Below are 25,565 nucleotides of genomic sequence, written 5' to 3'. Positions count from 1 at the left end.
AGAGAGAGCGAGGACCTCTATGAGAGAGAGAGAGAGAGAGAGAGAGAGAGAGAGATCAGATCTTGAAGCTGCTTTAAGGTCAGTAAAGCTGCTGCAGGTTTGAGGGCAGTTCATCAAATAATCAGGTAAAGTTTTTAAAATTGTAAACAAATTTTAATCTACATAAGTGTGTGACTGTGTGGAGTGTGTGTGAAGCCTTTACACGCCTGCAAACTGTGTTTGTGTGTAAAATCTCTTGTGGGGTAAAAGTTCACAGCTGTGTTTGGTGGTTTAATGTATAAAAGTTTATGGTTTGCTAACTGAGCCGTTTTAAGGCTTCACTGAGGATCTGCAGACTTTACTGAGAGAAGTCACACATACGCAGATAAACAGTCTGCAGTAACAGCGGGAGGTGCGGCCAAAAATATACACTGAACACCTCTTGGCAGATGACATGTTTTGTTTTGATTTTCTATGTGAATAAAATGTGCCGTAACTTTTGTACAGGCCACATTTTTATGCTGTATTTTTCCCAGTATGTTAAGTTCATCAAATAAACAGTGATTGTGTGTTAAAGTATGCAGTAGTTCAGGATGTGTTCACTTATATACACTTAGAACATCTACAACATGGAATTTGACCAGAGGCACCAAAACTTTGTACACTGTTAGAAATAAAGGTTCTGTGCAGGTACATTTTTTGTTCATCAAGGTACAAGCAGTGTAAATGTTGCCTCAAAGGTACAACAGTGGTTTTAAGGTCCAGTTGTGAACCTTAAATAAGTTTTTCCAGGTGAAAAGTATGTATTTGTATCTTTTCATGGACACGAGATGGGGTGTGTGGAGTCAATACAACTTAGAAAATATCATTTCAATGGATTATGGTACAGTTCTGTTCCCTGACTAAAAGTACTGAGTGGCAAGAGGGGTACTGCCCCAGTGACAGTTTAATACCTTTATTTCTGAGATTGTAGTTTGGATGAACATCTAACAGAAGCACATTATCAAATTTCTTTGATTGCATGTAAATTTTATACATTTCTTTCAAGCCAGATTTTGATTTTGTGTTATTTTTTAACAATCACTGACCCTATGTGACCAAAAGACTAGATTTAAAATGACCGGTTAACCTTGCTCGCGAGTGGCTCAGTCATCTAAGCATTGGCCCTATCATCAGGATATCGTGTCCTCGCTCTCTCTGGGTGGGTAGGATGCCCCCCCTTCTCCCCCATCACTCAGCGCAATGCTAGTCAGCACAGACGTCTGTTAGCTGACGTAGCAGATCTGGCGGTTAGTGTTCTCCTCCGAGTGTGTTCAGCTGTCCGATTATGTTGCGCAGTTCGAAAAGATACTGTGGAGCTTCACAGGACACAGGGGAAGCCTGTGCTGAGGTTCGCCCTCCTAGTGCTAGTGGTATTGTGTGATGGGGGGAGTCCTAACTAGTGGGTAGAATTGGAGACAACTAAACTGGGGAGAAATTGGGAAAAACAAGTGAAAACAATTGAAGTTACTATTAAGTAAACCATGATCTGTAATGGGTGGAAGACTTAATCCGAAAGAAATCAGAGTAAGAGTTTAAAATCCAGCTCTCTTTATCAGATTTCTGGACCTCACTCCAAATGCTCATTATCCTTTGGTCCATATGTTCTCTGAAGCTACCTGACCACAAATCTGAAGAGGTCAATTCTAGGTCAGATTGACCTGATGCACGTTTAACCTCTTACTCTGATTTCTTTCGGATTTCTCAGTCTGTGCATGTGTGAAAACAGATGGCGGTACTGAAAAATAAGCGAGCAGCGTTGCTGCGGGACACAGCAAAACTCTTTTGGAGCGACGCTGAAACTGAATACATGCTTGACGAAATGAAGGATTTGATTTTTTTTCATCGTCTAGATGTTGTTTGTTCATATTTTCAGGTAAAGTGAAGCAGCGTTTTTTAAAAAAGCTGCTCATGAAGTTTGAGTTTTACATAACATATTGACTGGTTGCAAAGCAGAAATCTGATTACTATCTGACTCATGTAGACCTGGCGCTCCCCATTATCTGATTACTCAAGTGCATGTAAACACGTTGATTGGATTCATGACTGATTTTCTGCAGTTGTCAGATTATTGAATGCATGTAAACACACCCATTGTGGGCATTAATGGGTTAATGTACGATGTTTTAGCGAGTATTTAGGTTCACCAGACGCCGAGTTATTGATTTTTCACTGTCCCCACTTCTCTGATTATTTTGTCATGCATAATAAATCACACTGCTCATTAGAGGTTAAGATAAGGGTGTGTTTTCAACAAGTACATGCTTAAGGGTGATCAAAGTCCACAAACGGCTCTGTTTTATCTAGAACATCTGGGCTATGTCTGTGTATTACTGGCTTAAACTGCTTTTCTGTTCAGATCGTTTAGCTCCTGAATCTCAAATTCTGCACAAATGCAGTTCTAGACTGTGAAGTCCACTTTGGATGAGTGTTCTAGAACTTTAGTTGGGTTCTCACAACTCTAGCTGTCGTCTTCTTGTCTAACTCTACAACAAGTTCTAGCTCCTGCTAGTAAAACTTCAGAGTTTAGAGTTCTAGCACTAACATTCAATAGCATTAGCATTCTAGAAGTTCAGTTGGGTCTAGAATTGTGTTTGCCACTGGAGTTTTAGAACCATTTCCAGAGCCAGCCTCTGTTGGTTAGAAAGTTGGGTTGTCTTCTGGTAGAACCTGGACAACAAGCAATGTTCTAGAGTTAACTCCAGTTGGGTTTTAGGACTCTAGAACCAACCTAAGTTTTAGAACCAACTCTAGCTCTAGAACTATTTGACTAGCGTTTCTTTAACAGTTACCAGTCAGAGGTCTGTTGGCTGCTAGTAAGACGGTAAAGTTGTCGAGCTCACTCCAGTTGTAGATATACATCCAGTTCTAGAACAAACTTCATTTGGTTCTAGGATTCTGTTGATTGGCATTAGTATTCTAGAGACCGTTTTAGTTCTAGTGCAGTGCTGAGTGAGTGTGGTTGTATTTATGGAAAGATGTAAACAGATCCGGCAGAATGTGCAGCAGCTTTTTATGGAGTCCAGCTCAGGTGAGGATGTTATTGATACTGAGGTGACCAGACACACGGTCAGCTAATGTAACTCCATAATAAACAGCAGGAGGCAAGAGAGAGAGAGATCCTACTTAAATGTATAGACTATAAACTTATCACTCATTTTGTAGCTTTATATGGTTCAATTTATTGTTTAACATGATTTTAATCACTCGTTATCTCATTCACTCATTTATTCACTCAATAACACAGCCACTCATTCACTCAGTACCTATACACTCAATCATTAATTCACTAACTGTAACTCAATCACTCAATCACTCACACAAAGACTCACTCACTCAATCATTAATTCACTCACTCACTAACTCACTCAATGATTTACTCACTCACTAAATCACTCACTCACTAACTCACTCAATGATATACTCACTCACTAACTCATTCATTCACTAATTCACTCACTAACTCATTCATTCACCTAATCACTCATTTATTAACTCTCACTCACTCAATAACTTATTCATTCAATCACACACTCACTAACTCAATGATTTACTTACTAACTCATGTAAACATTTACTCACTCGCTAACTCATTCACTCATTCACTAACTCAATAACTCAATCACTCATTCACTCACACAATAGCTCCATCATTCATTCACTCACTCAGTAATTCAATCACTCATTTACTCTGACTCAATCACTCATGCAATGATTTACTCATTCGCTAACTCACTCATTCACTCACTCACTCAATAACAATCACTCATCACTCACTCACTAACTCAATCACTCAATTACTTTACTCACTCTTTATCTCAATCACTCTTTCACTCACTCAGTAACTCAATCACTCATTTACTCACTTAGTAACTCACTCATTTACTCACTCAGTAACTCAATCACTCATTTACTCAGTAACTCAATCACTCATTCACTCACTGAGTAACTCACTCATTTACTCACTCAGTAACTCAATCACTCATTTACTCACTTAGTAACTCAGTCATTCCTTCACTCACTCAGTAACTCACTCAATCATTACTTTACTCACTCTCTAACTCAATCACTCACTCACTCTGACTCAGTCACTCACTCACGCACTAACTCACTCAGTAACTCATTCACTCTGACTCAATCACTCACTCACGCACTAATTCACTCAATTATTCACTCACTCGCTCACTCATTCATTCACTCACTCACGCACTAACTCACTCAATTATTCACTCACTCGCTCACTCATTCATTCACTCACTCACTCAATAAATTAATGACTCCTTCACTCACACAATAACTCAATCACTCCTTCACTCACACAATAACTCAATCACTCCTTCACTCACACAATAACTCAGTCACTCCTTCACTCACACAATAACTCAATCACTCATTCACTCACTCAGTAACTCAATCATTCCTTCACTCACTCAGTCACTCAGTGGTCTTGTCTGCATTTCTTTAAGCCTGTAATGTGGTGGGTGACACTTTTACCCTACGCTAGCATTAGCTTAGCCCAGCAGGCTACAGCCCAAAACAAAACACATCAATTACATTTTTAGATTTCTGTCAGTCCAAAACCAGTCATTCCACTTTGTCCTCTTAGACATGAGTCTTTATCCTCTAAACATGCATTATCTGAGAATCAGTAAGGTAGAACTGAGCTTTTCTGAGATGAGTGGCACGATTAGCCTGCTATCTATGCTAGCGATAGCTTAACCCAGCACACTACAGCTCCAAGCATCACAGAACAGGTTTGATTTCAGCTTTCTGTACCTCCCAACACTAGTCTTTAGATTTGTCCTCTCAGACATTATATTTTATTGTCTACACGTGAATCAGCAGAGCGCCAGTTGGTCTGAACTAAATCTGTATTGTCGTGTTTGAGTCTGTAGCCCACTAGCTAAGCTGATGTACCGCTAACTAGGAGAGAGGCACCGGCTAGCATTATCCTTGACATTATCCTTGGCTGTAATGCACAAAAAGCCTGTTTTTTCAAGTTGTGCACATCTCCAAAATGAGGGGTCTTGTCCCACTTCCCTTATGGCAAGACCACTGTTGGTCCACTGATGGCGAAGCTGGTGGTCCTCTGGTGTTTTTCTCAGCGTTTTCTTGGCTAAGAAAAGTTAAGTTTTAGTTTATTAGTTTAGTAAATAATTTTAATCTAGGCAGCGGACTGATATATGCTTGCTATCTGGGCTGTGGCTTAAACAGCAAGCTGATTGGCTCTTTATATTTAAGGGCGGGACTTTCCTCGTAAATAGATGCCATATTGTGCATTATGAGATTTTATATTTCAGCCAATGTCTGGCACAGCTGATAGCGTGCTAAGCGAATGCTGACCAGCTCCTCTTTCCTAGTTAGCAGCGTCGTTTAACCGTGGACTTATGAAGAACCAGTTCATTAAGTCATTATGCGGCCTAAACAGAAGAGCCGCTGTCCATATGGTCAGCAAGAGTCCAGCTTGACAGCACTAAGCTTTTAGCGCTTTATAAGAGTTGCTTCACGTCAGCCACGCTCCTTGGTTTATTTTCCTCCATGAAGGAAAGGAGAAAGAGAGAGGAGGAGAGAGAGAGTGAGTGTGAGAGAGAGACACTCACACAGAGCCAAAGAGATAACTCTGTTTACTCTGAATGGAACCCTCCTGTCTAGAGTCAGCCAATTCAATCAGCTATAATTATGTGTGTCAGCACGTGTTTTTCTTTATTCAGGAACAAAAACAGCACTGCAGTCCACCCACATGGACCTTTATATCCGTTTCCACGACAACAGTGCCAAGTGCTTATTAAAACCCTAAAGCCGTTCTGCAGAACCTAACTGAGTTTCATTTTCATCTACATATTTAATACATCAGTCTGTAATTTTCTTATATTTTATTTCTCTTTTATTTTTATTTATATATCAAGAGCAGTAACTCAAGTCTTGACCATTTTCCGACTTCTCTATGTTGCTTTATCTCTCTCTTTATATTTTTGTCGTGGGGCCTTTATGACTGATATACAGTCGTATGCAAAAAATTGGTTGTTTTGTTGATTTTCAAAGTGATTTTTTTTTTTTTGCAGAGTTTAGCATATTGGAAAAAATACAATAGAAAATGTGCCTTAACTTTTGCACAGGCCACATTTTAGGTGTTCTTATTTTCCAGATATGTTAAAGTAATTGTGCATTAAAATGTGCTGAAGTGTGTCTCTGTAGAGGATGTTTTAACTCATTTACCCTTAGAAAATCAAATACAGCATGTCCTTCGGCTGGGGCGCCCAAACTTGCGTACGACTGCATATGTAAATAAGCTCTGTTCTGATTGGCTTTGCCTCATTCAATAAGCAGCCCAGGCTGAAACACTCCACATAGCTTCAGCTTGAACGGGTGGGGCTAAACTAGGCTGAATATGTAGATGTATTTAAATGTGTTGGTTTTGTGACGTGAATTTTAAAGGGACTGTTTTTTGGCAGCCTATTTTCCATGTATGGACTATACAGACCATGGAGTGAATGAAACTCCACCAATGTTTATATTCTACATCAAACTTTTTTATTTAAAGGGCCCGTATCATACATTTTTCTTACATTTTGTCTGCTTATATTGTTTAGGTGGTTTTGTGTGCCAAACTTTTTTTTTTTAATTTTCCAATCTCATTTTATGCCTTTTAAAAAAGTGTTTTTGCTCCTGTGCCTTTAAGACATTCATATGCAAATTACCTCTGTTCTGATTGGCTGCCTGTATTATGCCACTCCAAGCTGAAGCAGTCCTTAAAACTGCTTATAAGTTCAGCATGAATGGGTGGGGCTAAACTGCTGAGGACTGAATAGGTGCATATATGTACAAACCGGATTCCAAAAAAGTTGGGACACTAAACAAATTGTGAATAAAAACTGAATGCAATGATGTGGAGGTGCCAACATCTAATATTTTATTCAGAATAGAACACAAATCACAGATCAATAGTTTAAACTGAGAGAATGTATCATTTTAAGGGAAAAATATGTTGTTTCAAAATTTCATGGCGTCAACAAATCCCAAAAAAGTTGGGACAAGTAGCAATAAGTGGCTGGAAAAAGGAAATTGAGCATATAACGAACAGCTGGAAGACCAATTAACACTAATTAGGTCAATTGACAACATGATTGGGTATAAAAAGAGCTTCTCAGAGTGTCAGTGTCTCTCTGAAGCCAAGATGGTAAGAGGATCACCAATTCCACCATTGTTGCGCAGAAAGATAGTGCAGCAATACCAGAATGGTGTTACCCGGCGTAAAATAGCAAAGACTTTTAAGTTATCATCATCAACCGTGCATAACATCATCGAAAGATTCAAAGAATCTGGAACAATCGCTGTGCGTAAGGGTCAAGGCCGTAAAACTCTACTGGATGCTCGTGATCTCCGGGCCCTTAAACGTCACTGCACCTCAAACAGGAATGCCACTGTCAAGGAAATAACAGAATGGGCTCAGGAATACTTCCAGAAAGCATTGTCAGTGAACACAATCCACCGTGCCATCCGCCGTTGCCAGCTGAAACTCTACAGTGCAAAGAGGAAGCCATTTCTAAGCAAGCTCCACAAGCTCAGATGTTTGCACTGGGCCAGGGGTCTTTTAAAATGGAGTGTGGCAAAATGGAAGACTGTTCTGTGGTCAGATGAGTCACGATTTGAAGTTCTTTATGGAACACTGGGACGCCATGTCATCCGGACCAGAGAGGACAAGGATAACCCAAGTTGTTATCAACGCTCCGTTCAGAAGCCTGCATCACTGATGGTATGGGGTTGCATGAGTGCTTGTGGCATGGGCAGCTTGCATGTCTGGAAAGGCACCATTAATGCAGAGAACTATGTTCAGGTTCTAGAACAACATATGCTCCCATCTAGACGTCATCTCTTTCAGGGAAGACCCTGCATTTTTCAACAAGATAATGCCAGACCACATTCTGCAGCAATCACAACATCATGGCTACGTAGGAGAAGGATCCGGGTACTGAAATGGCCAGCCTGCAGTCCAGATCTTTCACCTATAGAGAACATTTGGCGCATCATAAAGAGGAAGGTGCGACAAAGAAGGCCCAAGACGATTGAGCCTGTATTAGACATGAATGGGAGAGCATTCCTATTTCTAAACTTGAGAAACTGGTCTTCTCTGTCCCCAGACGTCTGTTGAGTGTTGTAAGAAGAAGGGGGGATGCCACACAGTGGTAAAAATGGCCTTGTCCCAACTTTTTTGGGATTTGTTGACGCCATGAAATTTTGAAACAACATATTTTTCCCTTAAAATGATACATTCTCTCAGTTTAAACTTTTGATCTGTGATTTGTGTTCTATTCTGAATAAAATATTACATGTTGGCACCTCCACATCATTGCATTCAGTTTTTATTCACAATTTGTTTAGTGTCCCAACTTTTTTGGAATCCGGTTTGTAAATGAGTTGGATTTTGTGACTGAAGAACAGTGAATTCAGGACAGCACTGTAGTTTCTGTATATGGACTGGGATCTGTAGTTTTTTGGACTTTAGTGTAGACTGCAGTGTTTACATGCTATAAACTCTTTTATATCAATAATTGTTTTTTTCATGACATGGGCCCTTTAATGTGTATCTGCTGGTGTTGTGACTGTCAGAGCGGAAGTGTCACCTGTGTGTGGCCACAGCGGAAGTAAGAAGCTTGTTTAACGAGAAGTGATCTGTCACTGTCACACCACACACGCTCCTACTCCATGAGCTGTTTGTCATGTTTTGAGTCTCTAAGCAGAAACGGTACAAGAATAAACCTAGTTTAGCACATGAATGAAGCACAGGTGTTGAATTCCCCTCTCCAGGCTCCGCCCACAACCATATTCTACTGTTGTGAAGCTGTAGAAGCTTTACTTTAGTGTGCTTTAATCCTTTAGTCACTGTTTCGTTTCAGATCCAGCATAGTACACAACAAAACAACAACAACTGGGTCACTGAACTGAGTCTCTCTATTTATATCTGTTCAGTAGGATAAAGGTAACCCTGCTGATGTCCTGTGGAGAGCGCTGTGGAGAGGATGATGGTGTTTTTAGTGTAATTGCGGATTAGGTTCTATAAATAAAGTTAGTCCAAATCTCTTAACACTCACACTTCCTGTGCTTTTCTCATGTACGCCCAGGGTTGGAATGTAACAGAATACAAGTATTGGCAAATATGTTTTCAGAATACAGAAGTAAGTATTTGTATTCAATCCAAGTTACATTTTGTAATAACCGTATTTAGAATACGGTTACTTTTTCATTTTTGGAGTATAATTTTGGAATGCTTTCCCCCTTAAATTGAAGAAATATATACCATCTTCAAAAGAAAGACACCAATGTTTGTATGTTATTTAAAATCAGTGCAAGAGTTGTAGCAAATGAAAGCCTGAGTAGACTGATAAATCAATGTGATTAGTTATTGATCTGTGTTACTGAGCTCTGCTAAAGCCTGAGTAGACTGATAAATCAATGTGATTAGTTATTGATCTGTGTTACTGAGCTCTGCTAAAGCCTGAGTAGACTGATAAATCAATGTGATCAGTTATTAATCTCAGTGTTACTGAGCTCTGCTAAAGCCTGAGTAGACTGATAAATCAATGTGATCAGTTATTGATCTCAGTGTTACTGAGCTCTGCTAAAGCCTGAGTAGACTGATAAATCAATGTGATTTGTTATTGATCTGTGTTACTGAGCTCTGCTAAAGCCTGAGTAGACTGATAAATCAATGTGATGATCAGTTATTAATCTCAGCGTTACTGAGCTCTGCTAAAGCCTGAGTAGACTGATAAATCAATGTGATCAGTTATTAATCTCAGTGTTACTGAGCTCTGCTAAAGCCTGAGTAGACTGATAAATCAATGTGATGATCAGTTATTAATCTCAGTGTTACTGAGCTCTGCTAAAGCCTGAGTAGACTGATAAATCAATGTGATTAGTTATTGATCTGTGTTACTGAGCTCTGCTAAAGCCTGAGTAGACTGATAAATCAATGTGATCAGTTATTAATATCAGTGTTACTGAGCTCTGCTAAAGCCTGAGTAGACTGATAAATCAATGTGATTAGTTATTGATCTGTGTTACTGAGCTCTGCTAAAGCCTGAGTAGACTGATAAATCAATGTGATTAGTTATTGATCTGTGTTACTGAGCTCTGCTAAAGCCTGAGTAGACTGATAAATCAATGTGATGATCAGTTATTAATCTCAGTGTTACTGAGTTCTGCTAAAGCCTGAGTAGACTGATAAATCAATGTGATCAGTTATTAATCTCAGTGTTACTGAGCTCTGCTAAAGCCTGAGTAGACTGATAAATCAATGTGATCAGTTATTAATCTCAGTGTTACTGAGCTCTGCTAAAGCCTGAGTAGACTGATAAATCAATGTGATTAGTTATTGATCTGTGTTACTGAGCTCTGCTAAAGCCTGAGTAGACTGATAAATCAATGTGATTAGTTATTGATCTGTGTTACTGAGCTCTGCTAAAGCCTGAGTAGACTGATAAATCAATGTGATTAGTTATTGATCTGTGTTACTGAGCTCTGCTAAAGCCTGAGTAGACTGATAAATCATTGTGATTAGTTATTGATCTGTGTTACTGAGCTCTGCTAAAGCCTGAGTAGACTGATAAATCAATGTGATTAGTTATTGATCTGTGTTACTGAGCTCTGCTAAAGCCTGAGTAGACTGATAAATCAATGTGATCAGTTATTAATCTGTGTTACTGAGCTCTGCTAAAGCCTGAGTAGACTGATAAATCAATGTGATGATCAGTTATTAATCTGTGATACTGAGTTCTGCTAAAGCCTGAGTAGACTGATAAATCAATATGATCAGTTTTTAATCTCAGTGTTACTGAGCTCTGCTAAAGCCTGAGTAGACTGATAAATCTATGTGATCAGTTATCAAGTTGACCTCAGTGGAAAAAATAAAATGCAAGAAAAATGTAGGATACATACAGTATCCAGTATTGGTGATAAAAAAACCAAGAGGTTGTTTTTTTTGATATTTGTGGGTTGAACTGATATGTATGAGCAGGAGGCATTAGCGAGGAAGGAGTGCTGCTTTCAGAGGAGCTAAAGCTAACGGCTAACAGCTGTAATGCTAAATGGTAAAAGAGGGCTCGTTTTCTACACAGGAACTTTCCTCCTTGTTTAATCATATGTCCAGCTTGTTGAGCCATTAATGTTCTTCAGAAATACATATTTAATCATGAAAGCAAGTAAATGGACCTCGTACAGCCTCGCTAACTGTCGTGTTTGATATGCTAATACAGGAAACGACACCATTGGCAAGCTGGAAATATGATATTTTGCCGTTATCGTGATAACTTATGTCACAATATGCTTTTCTGAGTGTATTGTTTACATTGTCAGTACTTAAAAACCACTGTGCAACACAATGTGCAACTATATTGTTTTTCATTTTATATTATTCTTCTTTTTATTATTCGGATTTTTTTGCCAGATGTTTGCTGTGTAACTTGTCCTGCAGTTTTCAAGATATCAACACCGTTTTAATTCCAAATCATCTGGCCTGATTGTGTGATTCAGGCTTGTATCCAGCTTTTTGATTGGATGCACAGTTTTTGTACAATCTTTGTTAAATTCAGATTTTTTTTCCATAGGAATGAATGGGGTGAAAAAATGCACGACCATCTACTGTACTTCTGCTGGACCCAAAGACACCGTTTCACACATACTATCTCAGGGACAGGCCCCCGAGCACGAATTCACTGTTGTTGTGGCCCATAGTCATCTGTTTGTCTTTTTTTTTCCATCCCTCATTTCTCCCATAGACTCCCATTCATTTTCACACCACATAAAAAAAATACTTTGTTGTCTGCCACCAAACAACCATGGTAGCCACCTAGCAACACCTTAGCAACCACCTGTGATACCACAGCAACCACCTCGCAACCTAGCAGGAAGTGTGAACCATTTGAGCTGCGCAGCCATTCTGCGTTACCTTCAGGAAATACACATTTCTAGTTATTATTAAGATTATTAATTATTTTTATTAGTAAAAAATATTTTATAATAATTAGACTAATAATTATTATTATTGTATTTTTATATGTAACACTACAGGTTTTATTTTGTGTTCCAATTTATTAAATTATATATATATATATATATATATATATATATATATATATATATATATATATATATATATATATATACGTGATGCATGTCATGTATCATAAAAATGTCTTGATGTGTATCAGACTGTGTTACTGTAGTATATTTTATTCTATACACATTTCGGATTACATCAGTTTAAAGCAGTATTTTGTGTGTGTGTGTGTGTGTGTGTGTGTGTGTGTGTGTGTGTGTGTGTGTGTGTGTGTCCGTGTTAGTGTGTGTGCGTGTGTGTGGTATGCTAGGCGTGTGTTAGAGTTGTGCAACAGCGACTTTAGCAGCCAAGTCTGAAAGAGGAGGAGGGGATTGAGGGCACAGCCTGAATAAGCTCAATTAGTGTGCAGCAGGGAGAGTGAGGGGTATTAATGAGTAGCCCGAGTTAGCTGAGTCAACGCTTAGGATTACGGAGGAGTTCTGTTTCTCTGCTGGAAATGTCAGCCTAACTTCAGAAACAGCTAAAGCTTCCTGTTCCAAACTGTGTGTATGTGTGTGTGTGTGTATGTGTGTGTGTGTGACGATCTTTCTGCTGTATTTATAGGACGTCACAGTGTTTGAAAAGGAGAAGGACATCATATCTATCGTAAGTCTTTTTACGTTCTTATCTATTATTTGTATCCTGCTTGATAATCAAAGTTAAAAGGGAACTCCACCAGTTTTTAAAAATATCTGCCTAGTTCAGTTGTTTAAGCTATTTAGAGCAGTTTGGTGTGAAATGGTTCAGATGTCTTTACAGTGGTGGTGATAGGAACCAGGGGTCACCATGACTGCAACACAAATATAGACATTTTGTTTACTATCCAAACCACCAGTGAACCTACACAAGTTTTATATGGAATGTTGATGATGGTAAAATAGTGGAAAATATAAAATAATAAGTTTTCTTTGGGGACTATTTTGCCTCACAACACGCTGCATGTTATGTATCCCTCCACCATGACTGGACTTTAACGCCAAAATCTTCTCAAAACTATCGTAAAACGGTGTCTCAGACATCAGGTAGTGAATTCATAACAATTTCATATAATACCTTTCTGTGAGGGAGCTTTTAGAGGTGGACGTCTGGTTCTTATCACCACCACTGTGAACAATTCTGACTCTGTAGGTTCATCTAGAACAGAACATTTCACACCAAACCACTCTGAATAACTTTTAAATGAGAAAATTGGTGTAGTTGTCCTTTAACGCCATTTATAAAATGGGCATGTGATCACTTACAGTGTGGTGAAAATAATCTGTAATAATATTCTGTATTAAGTTATCATAAAAATTGTCAAATTTTCAAGTTTGTTACTGTGAAAGAAGTACTCTGCTCAAAGCATGAAAGCAAATTAATTTTATATGTTACTGGAAAAATAAAATCTTTTGTCCAATAATTAAATCATAAATACATTTAGAATCATTTATTGAATGGTTGTTTAAATCTTGCCCCTCCAGTCTCGCCAGTTGGTGGGAATCTGTGATGAAATTCTCAGCAGTGTTCCAGAGGCTGTTCTTACCCACAGTGCTCAGCTGCACAGTGTAGACCTGGTGCCCATCTCACCTGGAGACCAACTGGTATTAAACCCTCCTTTATCTCTCCCCCTCACTCGGTCTCCTCCTCTCTCTCTCTCTCTCTCTCTCTCTCTCTCTCCTTTTTCTTTCTCTCTCTCTTCTTCCCCTCTCTTGTTCCCTCTCTCTGCATTCTTATTTTCTCTCTTCTTCTTCTTCCTCTCTCATTTTCCCAATCTCGCTATCTTTCTTCTCTCTCCTTCTCTTTATTTATGTCTCTTTCTCATTCTCTTTCTGCTCTCTCTCTTACTTTTTCACTATCTCTCTCTCTTTCTTTCTCTCGCTTTTTTCTTTCTCCCCCTCTTACTCTCTCTCTCCACTCTCTTTTTCTCTCTTCACTATCTTTGTCCATTCTTCTTATTCTCTCTTTCCTCTCTCTCCCTTTCTTTATTTCTCTCTCTCTCTCTCTTTTCCTTCTCTCTCTCTTCCTCTCTCTCTTTTCTCTCTCTGCATTTTTACTCTTTCTTCTCTCTCTCTCTGGTTCTCCTTTTTTTGTTTGTTTTCTCTCTCTCTCTCTCTCTCTCTCTCTCTCTCTCTCTCTCTCACTGTGGTTCTCTTTTTTGTTTATATGTCTCTTCTTATTTTCTTTCTTTCTTTTTCTTTCTCTCTCTCTCTCTCTCTCTCTCTCTCTCTCTCTCTGGTTCGTCTCTCATCAGACATCATTACAAAATCAAGCCGATTAGATTTCAGTCCCGTTGAGAGTCTTTGTTTGTTGTTGCAGACGGATTTTGAACATTCTCAGTGAGTTATGTAAAATTCCTCTTTCTTCATCTCAGGCCGCTGCTCAGGGTGAAGTAATCGTTAACTGGTGCCCATTCCGTTACTTATTAGCTGCATTAGCTCGTCACTCTGGTGTGAAACTGAAGAAGCAAACTTCAGACTTCATGTGAAAACACTAAGACCTAAATATACGTGGTCTGTCCAAAAGTATTCAGACAGCCTGTTTAATGAGTGAATTCAGCTACTTTCAGTTACAGTAGCTTTTATAATCTATATAGAGAAGCACTGACCAGTAGGATGGGATGCTCTGGTGCAGCTACATAAGCCTATGGTCACCATGCCCAATGCCAAGTGTGGGCTAGAGGGGTATAAAGCCCCCCAGCACTGGGCTGTGGAGCAGTAGAACTGTGTTCTCTGGAGTGATGGAGCTCCATCCACTGGATGGATGGATGGATGGATGGATAGATAGATAGATAGATAGATAGATAGATAGATAGAACAGTAATGTTCAACATCTAGTGTAAAGCCTTCCCAGAAGAGTAGTGGCTGTTACTGTAGCAAAGGAGGACAAACTGTTAATACCAGAAGAAACGCTGGTGTCTACAAACTTTTGGACACAATTTTTTGAAAATGAGCTTGTGGTTTTGCTTTCCAGGGTATTGAGATCACCTCCTCTGCATCCAACCATCACTACATCTCCGGAACAGCCGCTGAGGTACCAACCGCTTCTCTTTATTCCTTTATCATTCAGTCATGTGCTGAATCGAAGCAGTAAACACATTTCCGTCTAAGCCAGGGGATGGCAACAATGAAAATGAAAATGAAATGAAATGAAATGAAATGAAACAAGCAGCTCTTTTACTGCCCTGTTGTGGCTCCACAGCAGAATCAGATTTGTAGGTAAAATAAAATAATCCTCCTTTGCAGTAAAACAAAAGCTCTGCTGATCGTTCAACACAGTTTTAACAATAAATGGTCCTAAATGCTGGAGTTACTGTAGAACTGCTATTTCACCCTTTAACCCAGAAGATAAGTGCAGAATGCTGGTCACCATAGCAATGCAGACAACAATATCGCCTAGCTAGTAGCTAAAGAAAAGGTAAAGAGGAAGATTTAAGACGAACATCGATAATTCAGAGATGAATAGGCATTTTGCATTTGTGATCACTCCAGCTGGTTTCCTCATGCGTTTAATCTGCAACGTGAAACTGTCACACATTAAGAAGGTGTGAAACTGAAGTCAGCTTCTCATTCGCCAGCTTCTTGTTTGAATTTACCCGTTCCACCTTAAATGATACAGTGGTTACATTTTGGCACCTGGAGAATGAAAAGCTGACTTCAGTCTCGTAAGAAGTCGAACGTTGGGAGACATTTTATAAGAAGCTATTCACCTTTTGAGGAAATGCTTCCTGCTCAGTCTGTGTAAGTCTGTGTTTTTGTTTAGATTATATTCTTTAGCCTATACTAGCACATTAGCACATACTGGGACATATTTACAGAGAAGATGGTAAAATGGACGTAAAATTTTGTGGCTCTTTTACTCCAGTGTTAACCATGTCAGTGCAAATGCACAGAGAACCAGAGCTAGAATGCAGCTGTGCATCACTTTCTGCTTTAGGCCAGACCAAGAGGACCCAGTCCTTCTAGAGCCACTCATGAGCTCTTCTACAGAGAATATATTGATACTGGCAATAGAGGCTGTAGAAACAAGATGGGGGAGGGGTGGGTAGGGATAGAGGGGGGGTAGGAGTAGGCGGGGGGTAGGGATGGGGGGGGGCAGGGGGAGAGAAGGAGAAAGAAGGGAAGGGGAGAGAGAGAAAGTGAGAGTGAAGTCTGAAACTGCTCGTGCTTTAGGAATCACAAACACCAACGCTGATGGCTTTTCACTTCTCGAAAACCCCCATCATCCCAGTGCTGCCCCCACCGCTCCGGGTTTCAGCACACACCCAAATTAGAGCACATCTACTCTTTAAAAAAAGATTTGCTGTTCAAACAGAGATATAAACAAAGTCATTCAGAGTGGTTTGGTATGAAATGATCCGTTCTAAAGTCAGAATTGTTCACATATTTAAGGTCAGTATTCATGGCCGATGGATAAATGCAGGGTAAAGTAAATAAATAGGAAATTAGATTGTAAATAAAATGCCTATATTTGTGTTGTAGCCATGGCGACCCCTGGTTCCTATCACCACCACTGTAAAGAAATCTGAACCATTTCACACCAAACCACTCTGAATCCCTCTGTTTACATCTCAAACACTGAATTATGAAGACATTGTGGAAATACAGTGGAGTTCCTCTTTGACAGAGCAGTTAAAGGAATCTATTGCTTGAATATGCTAATATGAACAGAAGCTAGCAGGGGAGCTGAATCTTATTAGCATAATGCTAATGCTGTCTAGTTAGAAGTCACACATTTTTTGCAATCCAAAAAGCATTTTTGGAAATACACATTTGACTACAGACTTCTAGAAATCCTACAGAAATACAATGAAGTCATTTCATTGCATTGCATTTCATTGCTTATTTAATTTTTATTTATTGCTATTTGTGTCTTGTGTTTCTGCCTTTACTTGTAAACTGTCACATATTAATATTATTATTATTATTATTATTATTATTATTATTATTATTATTAGATGGACACCTAAGGACACCTTTTCAACCACTCCTTTATTGTTGCTATTGTGATTACAATAAAATAATGTTATGAACATCACGTTTGTCCTTTCAAAAGATCAGTAAAGTATATTTGCACTATATGCGAATGTAAGTGCATATAAATGAATAATCTATGTGCCATTTCTCTTCCTTGGCTCGGTCACAGTCTCCAGCAGAGTTCTCGGAGAAGATCTTGGCGGGAGACGAGGTCATTCAGGTCAACGACCAGATTGTGGTGAGTAAACTCAATTACAGCAGATTACTGACATTAGCCTGATAGTAATATTACAGGCCTTCATTTGCATAATTATCATTATAAATGCAGGCCAGTAATGAGGAGGGTGTGGCCTGAGTGACCTCTGTGTCATTAATTAGTCATGCTGCACTTTTTTAAGGGGACATGGTTAGATTTAGTTTGTCAAATGCTCTGTCGCGATATTAGTAAAGGAAAATGAATTAATCATTTAGCTAATTATTCATCTGTTGAGTAATTAAAAAAAAATCTATAAGGAACCGATGAGCAACCTATGCTATGCTAACTGCTTCTTTATAGCTTTCTTTCACACTGTTAGCCATGTGAGCGTCTTTGGTGTAACTATTCTGTTCTGTGCTGTATCCCAGGTGGGCTGGAGCAGGAAGAACCTGGTGGAGAAGCTTCAGGAGAACCCTAAGGGGGTGTTTTTACTGCTGAGACGCGCTCCGGTGTCTTTCATACGGAAAGAGAAAACCGAATCTGTATCCGTCGCTCCATCGCACAGCAAACAAGCAGAATCTGTCTCCTCAGAGGTGAGTCTGATCTCTGTCTGATCTCCCATCCATATATCCACACGCACATCTGGTCTAAGCGCGACAGTGATGTCAAGGCCCTTAGAGGATTACTCCGCCTGGATATGCTGATATGATTCGCAATTAATGAGCACTAATAGGGTAGCATATACTCATTAGCATAATGCCAGCAGCCTTCTAGTAGATTTTATTCATTTTTAAGCAGCCTGAGCAATTTTGACAACATATTCTTTTAGCCTCACTTGTTCCAACTGTTCTGACTGTTACTTACCCCAAATGTAGTCGGTCAGCCGCGACGTTTGGTAGCCGAAGTTTGTACTATGAATTATTCAGTAACTACTATAATTTATTCAGTATCTACTACAAATTATTCAGTATCTACTATAATTCATTTAGTGCAAAACCTTCAGTGTTGCACTGGTGCGAGTGGATCAGACAGCAGTGCTGCTGGAGTTTGTAAATACTGTGTCCACTCACTGTCAACTCTATTAGACACTCCTACCCTGTCAGTCCACCTTGTAGATGTAAAGTCAGAGACAATAGCTCATCTCTTGCTGCACAGTTTGTGTTGGTCATTCTCTAGTCCTTCATCAGTGGTCACAGGACGCTGCCCACAGGACACTGTTGGCTGCATATTTTTGGTCCTGTGGGGGTCCTGACCATTGAAGAACAGGGTAACAAAGTATGCAGAGAAACAGATGGACTACATTCTGTAACTGTAGAACTACAAAGTGCTCCTATATGGTCAGTGGAGTGGAGTGGAGATAAAAGGAGGTTATGGCTGATTGGTTTATGTTTATCTGCATATGTCCAGTTTTAATTGAGTACGATTTTGGTAAAATCACTTAAGTGTAATTTCTCTGTACTTTTTACTTGTTAGCCACATTAGCCACGTAGCTCCAGTGCTAAAACTAAAGAAGCAAACCTGAGACAGGTTGAATAGTGACGGAGGAGATGACCTCATCTTTTGTAGTCGTAGCTCGTTGAGTTGCTTTACCCAGTTCCACACATGACTGGTCACACCTTCTATATTTTCTGTCCAGAGGGAGTGGTCGCTATGACGACGCTGACTTCCTCTTCAGCCTCTGGAGAATCGTCTCCATGTCTGCTGTGTGATGATGGTGTGGTTGAGTCGTGTGATCTTGTGATTGGAGTTTATAAATCTCGGTGAGGTTTTGAGGGATGTGTCTTCTCTCTAAGCGGACCTAGATTCTCACTGTGTGGCCTACAGCAGCATCTCTTACATTTCAAAAGAGCCTCATGACTCTTTCAGTGACTCACACTTTCACTGTCTTCACACACACACACACACACACACACACACACCTACCTCTACAGTGCTGTGCAAAAATCAGAGACCCCATTTATTTATTTCATTTCCAGTCAAAACATCCATTTAGCAAAAGTAGAAAACATATATTTAACAGAACAACAGCTAAATCTTATATCAGCTGTTTGAGTCTTCAGTGAGTCACTCTTTAGCTTTATTACAGCTTCCATTCTTTTCAGGAGACTCACTTTCAGTTTCTTAAAGAAATCTGCAGACACACCTCCAAAGTTCAGTCTTAGAAGTTGGTTGATCATTTTCTGAAGTAATCAAACCCATTCAGTGGTGTTGAGGTCTGGACTCTGGGGTGGTCAGTCCATTGTTCAGCTTCTTTGTTTGATGTGTCTCCTTTTCTCAGTGAGGTTCTTCTTGACAGCTACACATCCTTTCAGACCCACAGCGCTGAGTTGTCTTCTCACAGTGGAAAGATGGACAGAAACACCTGTGGATGTTTTCAGATCTGAAGCAGCTTGATTTTCTCCTCTCTATCAGAGATGAAAGCTTTAAGTGCTGTTTATCTGATGGGGGCAGTTTTGGTGTCTACCAGGTCTTCCAGATGGTTGTTAGGGGCAGGGTTGTTATAGCTAACTAAAACTAGCCCTAAAACAAAAACTATTAGTGAAAAAACATGCTTGTTAACTATAATAAAAATAAAAAAAAAATCTAAAACACAAAAATGAAATCAAAACTAACTGAGCTCAGTGTACTCTTGTTATTTTTACTCTGCTCTTATCAAATACCTTCTGTCGCAACACTCATCATAACACTAAAACTAAAACTGAAACTAAATAAAGACTGAACTAAAACTATTAATGCACCCTTAAGACTAACTGAAACTAAACTGAAAGTAAGAATTAAAATAAAAAAAATAAAATAAAATAAAAACTAATGATTTTTTTTTAATTATATTAACCCTGGTACTGAGTGTCATTATCTTGGTAGCTTCTAATCGTAACTTCTGTTTTTCACTTATTTTCCTTTGACCTCTTTATGCGTGTTGATTATCTTAGATCTAATCTCCTCACTGATACCTCTTTCAGTCATGTTAGATGCACATGAATGAGAAATATGCAAGGCAGCTGAGGTGAGTTTGGGTAGATGTTTGTGTGGATGTTCGAGTCTCTTTGAAGCGAAACATAACGTCAGTGACTCCTTTGGGAAGCTGTTGTTGAGAGTTCATGGCTGGAACTGGTTGGTTTTAAAGACTACATGTTGAAAATATCTGTTATTTTTAGTTCATTTTTATTTAATAGAGTCATAATGATTGTTGTATTTGAACTCTGTAAGTGTTGTAGTAATACCCTTATTTCATTGTTAAGTTTTGACTGGAAACAAAGGGGTTAAAGTCTTGAGATGTCCAATGGAAAATGATCCAATCAGAATTGTTTTCTCTGTGGTATCTAGGTAGGTACAGCCAAGCGAGCTCTCCCATTGGTTAGGACTTCAGGAGTTCAGGAGCTGAACTGAAGGCCTTACACGTTAATTAACTACCAACAGAATTAGGAAGAGGCAGAGGAATCAACCGATCACACTTTGGAACCAATTTAGTGAGAAAAAAGTCAAAGTCTGTAAATTTATCAGGTCAAAGCAGGTTCTGGGTAGTTCTTAGGAATGTAAAACGGAGGCAGCAGCTCAATGCCACTCTTTACTGAAAAAGTTACCGTAAAACTGACACATACAAGCTCAGATATATGTTAAAATCTGTTATAAGTTTCAATTAAAACACAATAAATATTCTTTACAAGCTTCAAATGTCTGTGCTTAATCCAAAATGGCCAAAAATGGTTCATATTCAACAATGTTATCAGAAATTAGCATTACGGTAAAGGTGAAGCCTGAAGGTCTGGCGCTTATAGCTGCTGATACACGTGGTCAGTCCTTCTCAGAAGCAGAAGTGGTCCTTGTCTGTGGGTGTTTGATACTCTGCTGGTGAAGTAACGGAAAACCCCTTCTCTGTTTCTCTTAGAGGGAAGAAGAAGAGGAGGAGGAGGACGAGACGAACAGGGGCTCCGTCTTTGAGAGAGTAGCTTCATCCATCCGCTCTAGTGTGTCCAGGTGAGCTTATCTACTGCTTTACATGCACCTACCGCTGCTCTACTAGGATGGTCTTCGTCCTCAGGTGAACTGAGACATCCTGCCTAAATTCAGCTGCTGATAGAAGCATCTCCTGTGCTTCCATTCTGTGTTGCTTATTATCAGTCTATTGCTGTAGTTATTACTGTTTGATGCTTGAGCTTGTAACCTGACTGGCTTATATTTTTATTGAACTTCAAATGATAAGTGTACCAAATGTACACGCAGATTACTGTAGATGTTGTGTTAGTGTAATTGGTGGTGTTTACACTGTAGTAGATGTTGTATTGGTGTTATTGGTGGTGTTTACACTGTAGTAGATGTTGTGTTGGCGTTGTTGTTGGTGTATGCACTGTAGTTAATGTTGTATTGCTGTAGTGGATGTTGTGTTGGTGTTATTGGTGGTGTTTACACTGTAGTAGATGTATTGGTGTTATTGGTGGTGTTTACACTGTAGTAGGTGTTGTATTGGTGTTATTGGTGGTGTTTACACTGTAGTAGATGTATTGGTGTTATTGGTGGTGTTTACACTGTAGTAGGTGTTGTATTGGTGTTATTGGTGGTGTTTACACTGTAGTAGATGTTGTATTGGTGTTATTGGTTGTGTTTACACTGTAGTAGATGTTGTATTGGTGTTATTGGTGGTGTTTACACTGTAGTGTATGTTGTATTGGTGTTATTGGTGGTGTTTGCACTGTAGTGGATGTATTGCTGTTATTGATGGTGTATACACCGTGGTAGATGTTGTATTGCTATTATTGGTGGTGTTCACACTGTGGTAGATGTTGTATTGCTATTATTGCTGTTGTTCACACTGCAGTAGATGTTGTATTGCTGTTATTGATAGTGTGTACACTGTAGTAGATGTTGTATTTCTGTTATTGGTGATGTTTACACTGTAGTAGTTTTTGTATTGGTGTGTTTACAATGTAGCAGATGTTGTATTGGTGTTCCTGGTGGTATTTACACTGTATTATATGTTGTATTGGTCTTATTGGTGGTGTTTGCACTGTAGTAGATGTAGTGCTGTTATTGATGGTGTATACACTGGTAGATGTTATATTGCTGTTATTGGTGGTGTTCACACTGTAGTAGATGTTGTATTGCTGGTATTGATGGTTTATACTGTAGTAGATGTTGTATTGCTGTTATTGGTGGTGTTTACACTGTAGTAGACGTTGTATTTCTGTTTTTGGTGATGTGTACACTGTAGTAGTTGTTGTATTGGTGTGTTTACACTGTAGTAGATGTTGTATTGGTGTTATTGGTGGTGCTTACATTGTAGTAGATGTATCAGTGTTATTGATGGTGTTTACACTGTAGTAGATGTTGTATTGGCGTTCTTGATGGTGTATACACTGTAGTAGATGTTGTATTGGTGTTATTGGTGGTGTTTACACTGTAGTAGATGTTGTATTGGTGTTATTGGTGGTGTTTACACTGTAGTAAATGTATTGGTGGTGTTTACACTGTAGTAGATGTTGTATTGCTGTAGTAGATGGTGTTTTGATTTTATTAGTAGTGATTACACTGTAGTAGATGGTGTACTGGTGGTGTTTACACTGTAATAGATGTTGTATTGGTGTTATTGGTGGTGTTTACACTGTAGTAGATGTTGTATTGGTGGTGTTTACATTGTAGTAGATGTTGTATTGGTGTTATTGGTGGTGTTTACACTGTAGCAGTTGTTGTATTGCTGTTATTGGTGGTGTTTACATTGTAGTAGATGTTGTATTGGTGTTATTGGTGGTGTTTACACTGTAGTAAATGTATTGGTGGTGTTTACACTGTAGTAGATGTTGTATTGGTGTTATTGGTGGTGTTTACACTGTAGTAAATGTATTGGTGGTGTTTACACTGTAGTAGATGTTGTATTGCTGTAGTAGATGGTGTTTTGATTTTATTAGTGGTGATTACACTGTAGTAGATGGTGTACTGGTGGTGTTTACACTGTAGTAGATGTTGTATTGGTGTTATTGGTGGTGTTTACATTGTAGTAGATGTTGTATTGGTGTTATTGGTGGTGTTTACACTGTAGCAGTTGTTGTATTGGTGTTATTGGTGGTGTATACACTGTAGTAGATGTTGTATTGGTGTTATTGATGGTATTTGCACTATAGTAGATGTTGTATTGGCAATCTTCATGGTGTATACACTGTAGTAAATGTTGTATTGCTGTTATTGGCGGTGTTTACACTGTAGTAGATGTTGTATTGGTGTTATTGTTGTCATTTACACTAGTAGATATTGTCTTGCTGGTATTGGTAGTATTCACAATGTAGTAGGCGTTGTGTTGCTGTTATTTATAGGTTTTACACTGTAATAGATGTTGTATTGCTGGTATTGGTGGTGTTCACAATGTAGTAGGAGTTGTATTGCTCTTATTGGCGGTGTTTAAACTGTAGTAGATGTTGTATTGCTGGTATTGGTGGAGTTCATGCTGTAGTAGGTGTATTCATAGTATTGATGGTGTTTACACTGTATTAAACAATGTAGCTATTGAATATACACTGTATTACCCATTGTACTATATTTGGTGTAGGTTTGATGTCATTGTTGAATGTTGTAATTAGGCTGTAAACTGCTTTTGTAATTAGCCCATACCCTAATCGTTTTTGTTTGTGCTAATGTTCTGTGTGTGCGTTGATGTAATTGTTCGAAGCTAGTTGTGCTGATAAGATGAACATTGTGGTTTTCTTAGTTTTTGGGATTAGCCCGGATTACTGCGTGTTTCGTTCTTGAACTCAGTAGCCAAGTGTGTGAGCCAGATTAACAGTGGTGGGAGTTTACGTGGTGAAACTGTAAGCTGGGGTTTTGTGGCTGAGTGACTGATGAAGTGAGATAATATGTGGTCATGCTCATGATGTGTGTGTGTGTGTGTGTGTGTGTTTGTGTGTGTGAATCCATGTTAAAGTGGGTTTTATAGCATTTTGGTGTTTGTAGTTTTACATTTGAATGTGTTGGTATATATGATGCATATTAAGTTAATGTCTGTTAATGTCTGTTTCAGGGTCTCAGTGTCGCCCCCTGATGGGCCGCAGCCAATAGTGCAGGACGATTCTGAGCTGTTAAGTGATCACAGCTTTGATGGGACCCCCACTGCACATGCCCACCAGCAGGGGGCAGGTAAGAATCAAGAGCACAGACTGAAAAAGAGAGAGGAGATAGTAGCGGGAGAGCTACGATCATCTACCATCACCTCACTGTGTGAGGTGGATTGGAGGGTTTTTAGCTGTTGTGTTCTCTTATTGGTAGATTTTTAACCATTCTGTTCTTCTATTGGTGGGATTTTAGCCATTCTGTTCTTCTCTTAGTGGCATTGTATGTACTGCGTTCTTCTATTGGTGGGTTTTAGCTATTCTGTTCTTCTGTTGGTGGGATTTTAGTCATTCTGTTCCTCTATTGGTGGGTTTTAGCTATTCTGTTCTTCTGTTGGTGGGTTTTTAGCTATAACAGTCCCCTGTTGGTGGATTTTTCACCCTTTTCTTCTCCTATTGGTGCATTTCTGGCCATGCCGTTTTCATATACCTGGATTTTTAGCCAGGCCAAACCCCTATAAGTGCATTTCTGCCTGTAACATTTTCTTATTCCTGGATTTTTAGCCCTGTGCTTCTTCTATTGGTGGTTTTTAGCCGTTCTGTTCTCCTATTGGTGAATTTTTAGCTTAGCCTCACACTGATGGATTCTTAGTCTTGCTGTTTGCTACTATTGGATTTTTAACAACGCCATTCTACAATTGGTGAATTTTAGTCATGTCATTCTCTTGTTGGTGGAATTTTAGCTGTGTCGTTTTCCTTTCAGTGGAAATTAGCCGTTTATGTTCTAGTATTGACGGATTTTTAGCCACACTACCTCACGTTCCAAAATATCTAACACAATTGTTTTTAACTTTTTTTTTATAATTCATAATTTTCATCTGTAACAGTTTACAGTGTTGTTTTGGCACCAGTAATAATGTATATATGTGTCTTCATGCAGCAAAGTCAGCTGTGTTAGCTAGCTAGGTAATTAGGCTACAGTTTTAGTGATGTGGTAGGTAGGGGGCACCAAACAGCATTAATATAGCAAACATCGCTGAGTGTCTACATGCTTTAGCTCTGCTGTCTCTCTCTGGTGTCCCAGGCTCTGATTCAGTGTTAGAGCACAGTGTGCTCACTGTGGAGAGAAGTCCATCCCCCCTCAGCCTGGACTCCAACCGGGCCAGGGTTGGCTCCTGCCCCGAGATGGTGGGCAATGTGGTGAGCTTTGCACATGCAGCCAGAAATCAGAAGCTAATACTTAAAAAATGAAACAGAAATTATTTACATCCCCA

At 39.2% G+C, this 25,565-nt stretch overlaps 1 protein-coding gene across 2 annotated transcripts in view; it reads left to right on the top strand.

Moving 5' to 3' along the window:
- The window catches only part of cnksr1 (connector enhancer of kinase suppressor of Ras 1), a 56,065-nt gene that overhangs the window by 20,055 nt on the left and 10,445 nt on the right, over positions 1-25,565 (top strand). For both annotated transcript variants that reach the window (XM_036592921.1, XM_036592920.1), the window contains exons 5-12: positions 12,677-12,718; positions 13,573-13,692; positions 15,062-15,121; positions 17,234-17,302; positions 17,689-17,853; positions 21,147-21,235; positions 24,264-24,379; positions 25,376-25,491. In XM_036592921.1, the coding sequence (XP_036448814.1) occupies positions 12,677-12,718; positions 13,573-13,692; positions 15,062-15,121; positions 17,234-17,302; positions 17,689-17,853; positions 21,147-21,235; positions 24,264-24,379; positions 25,376-25,491 (777 nt within the window). The remainder of the gene's footprint in view (positions 1-12,676; positions 12,719-13,572; positions 13,693-15,061; positions 15,122-17,233; positions 17,303-17,688; positions 17,854-21,146; positions 21,236-24,263; positions 24,380-25,375; positions 25,492-25,565) is intronic.

The sequence above is a fragment of the Colossoma macropomum genome, unplaced genomic scaffold (genome assembly GCF_904425465.1).
Source record: "Colossoma macropomum unplaced genomic scaffold, Colossoma_macropomum, whole genome shotgun sequence".
NCBI classification, from domain to species: domain Eukaryota; kingdom Metazoa; phylum Chordata; class Actinopteri; order Characiformes; family Serrasalmidae; genus Colossoma; species Colossoma macropomum.
Note: the sequence above shows the minus strand (reverse complement) of the source record. Positions and strands in the feature narration are given on the sequence as shown.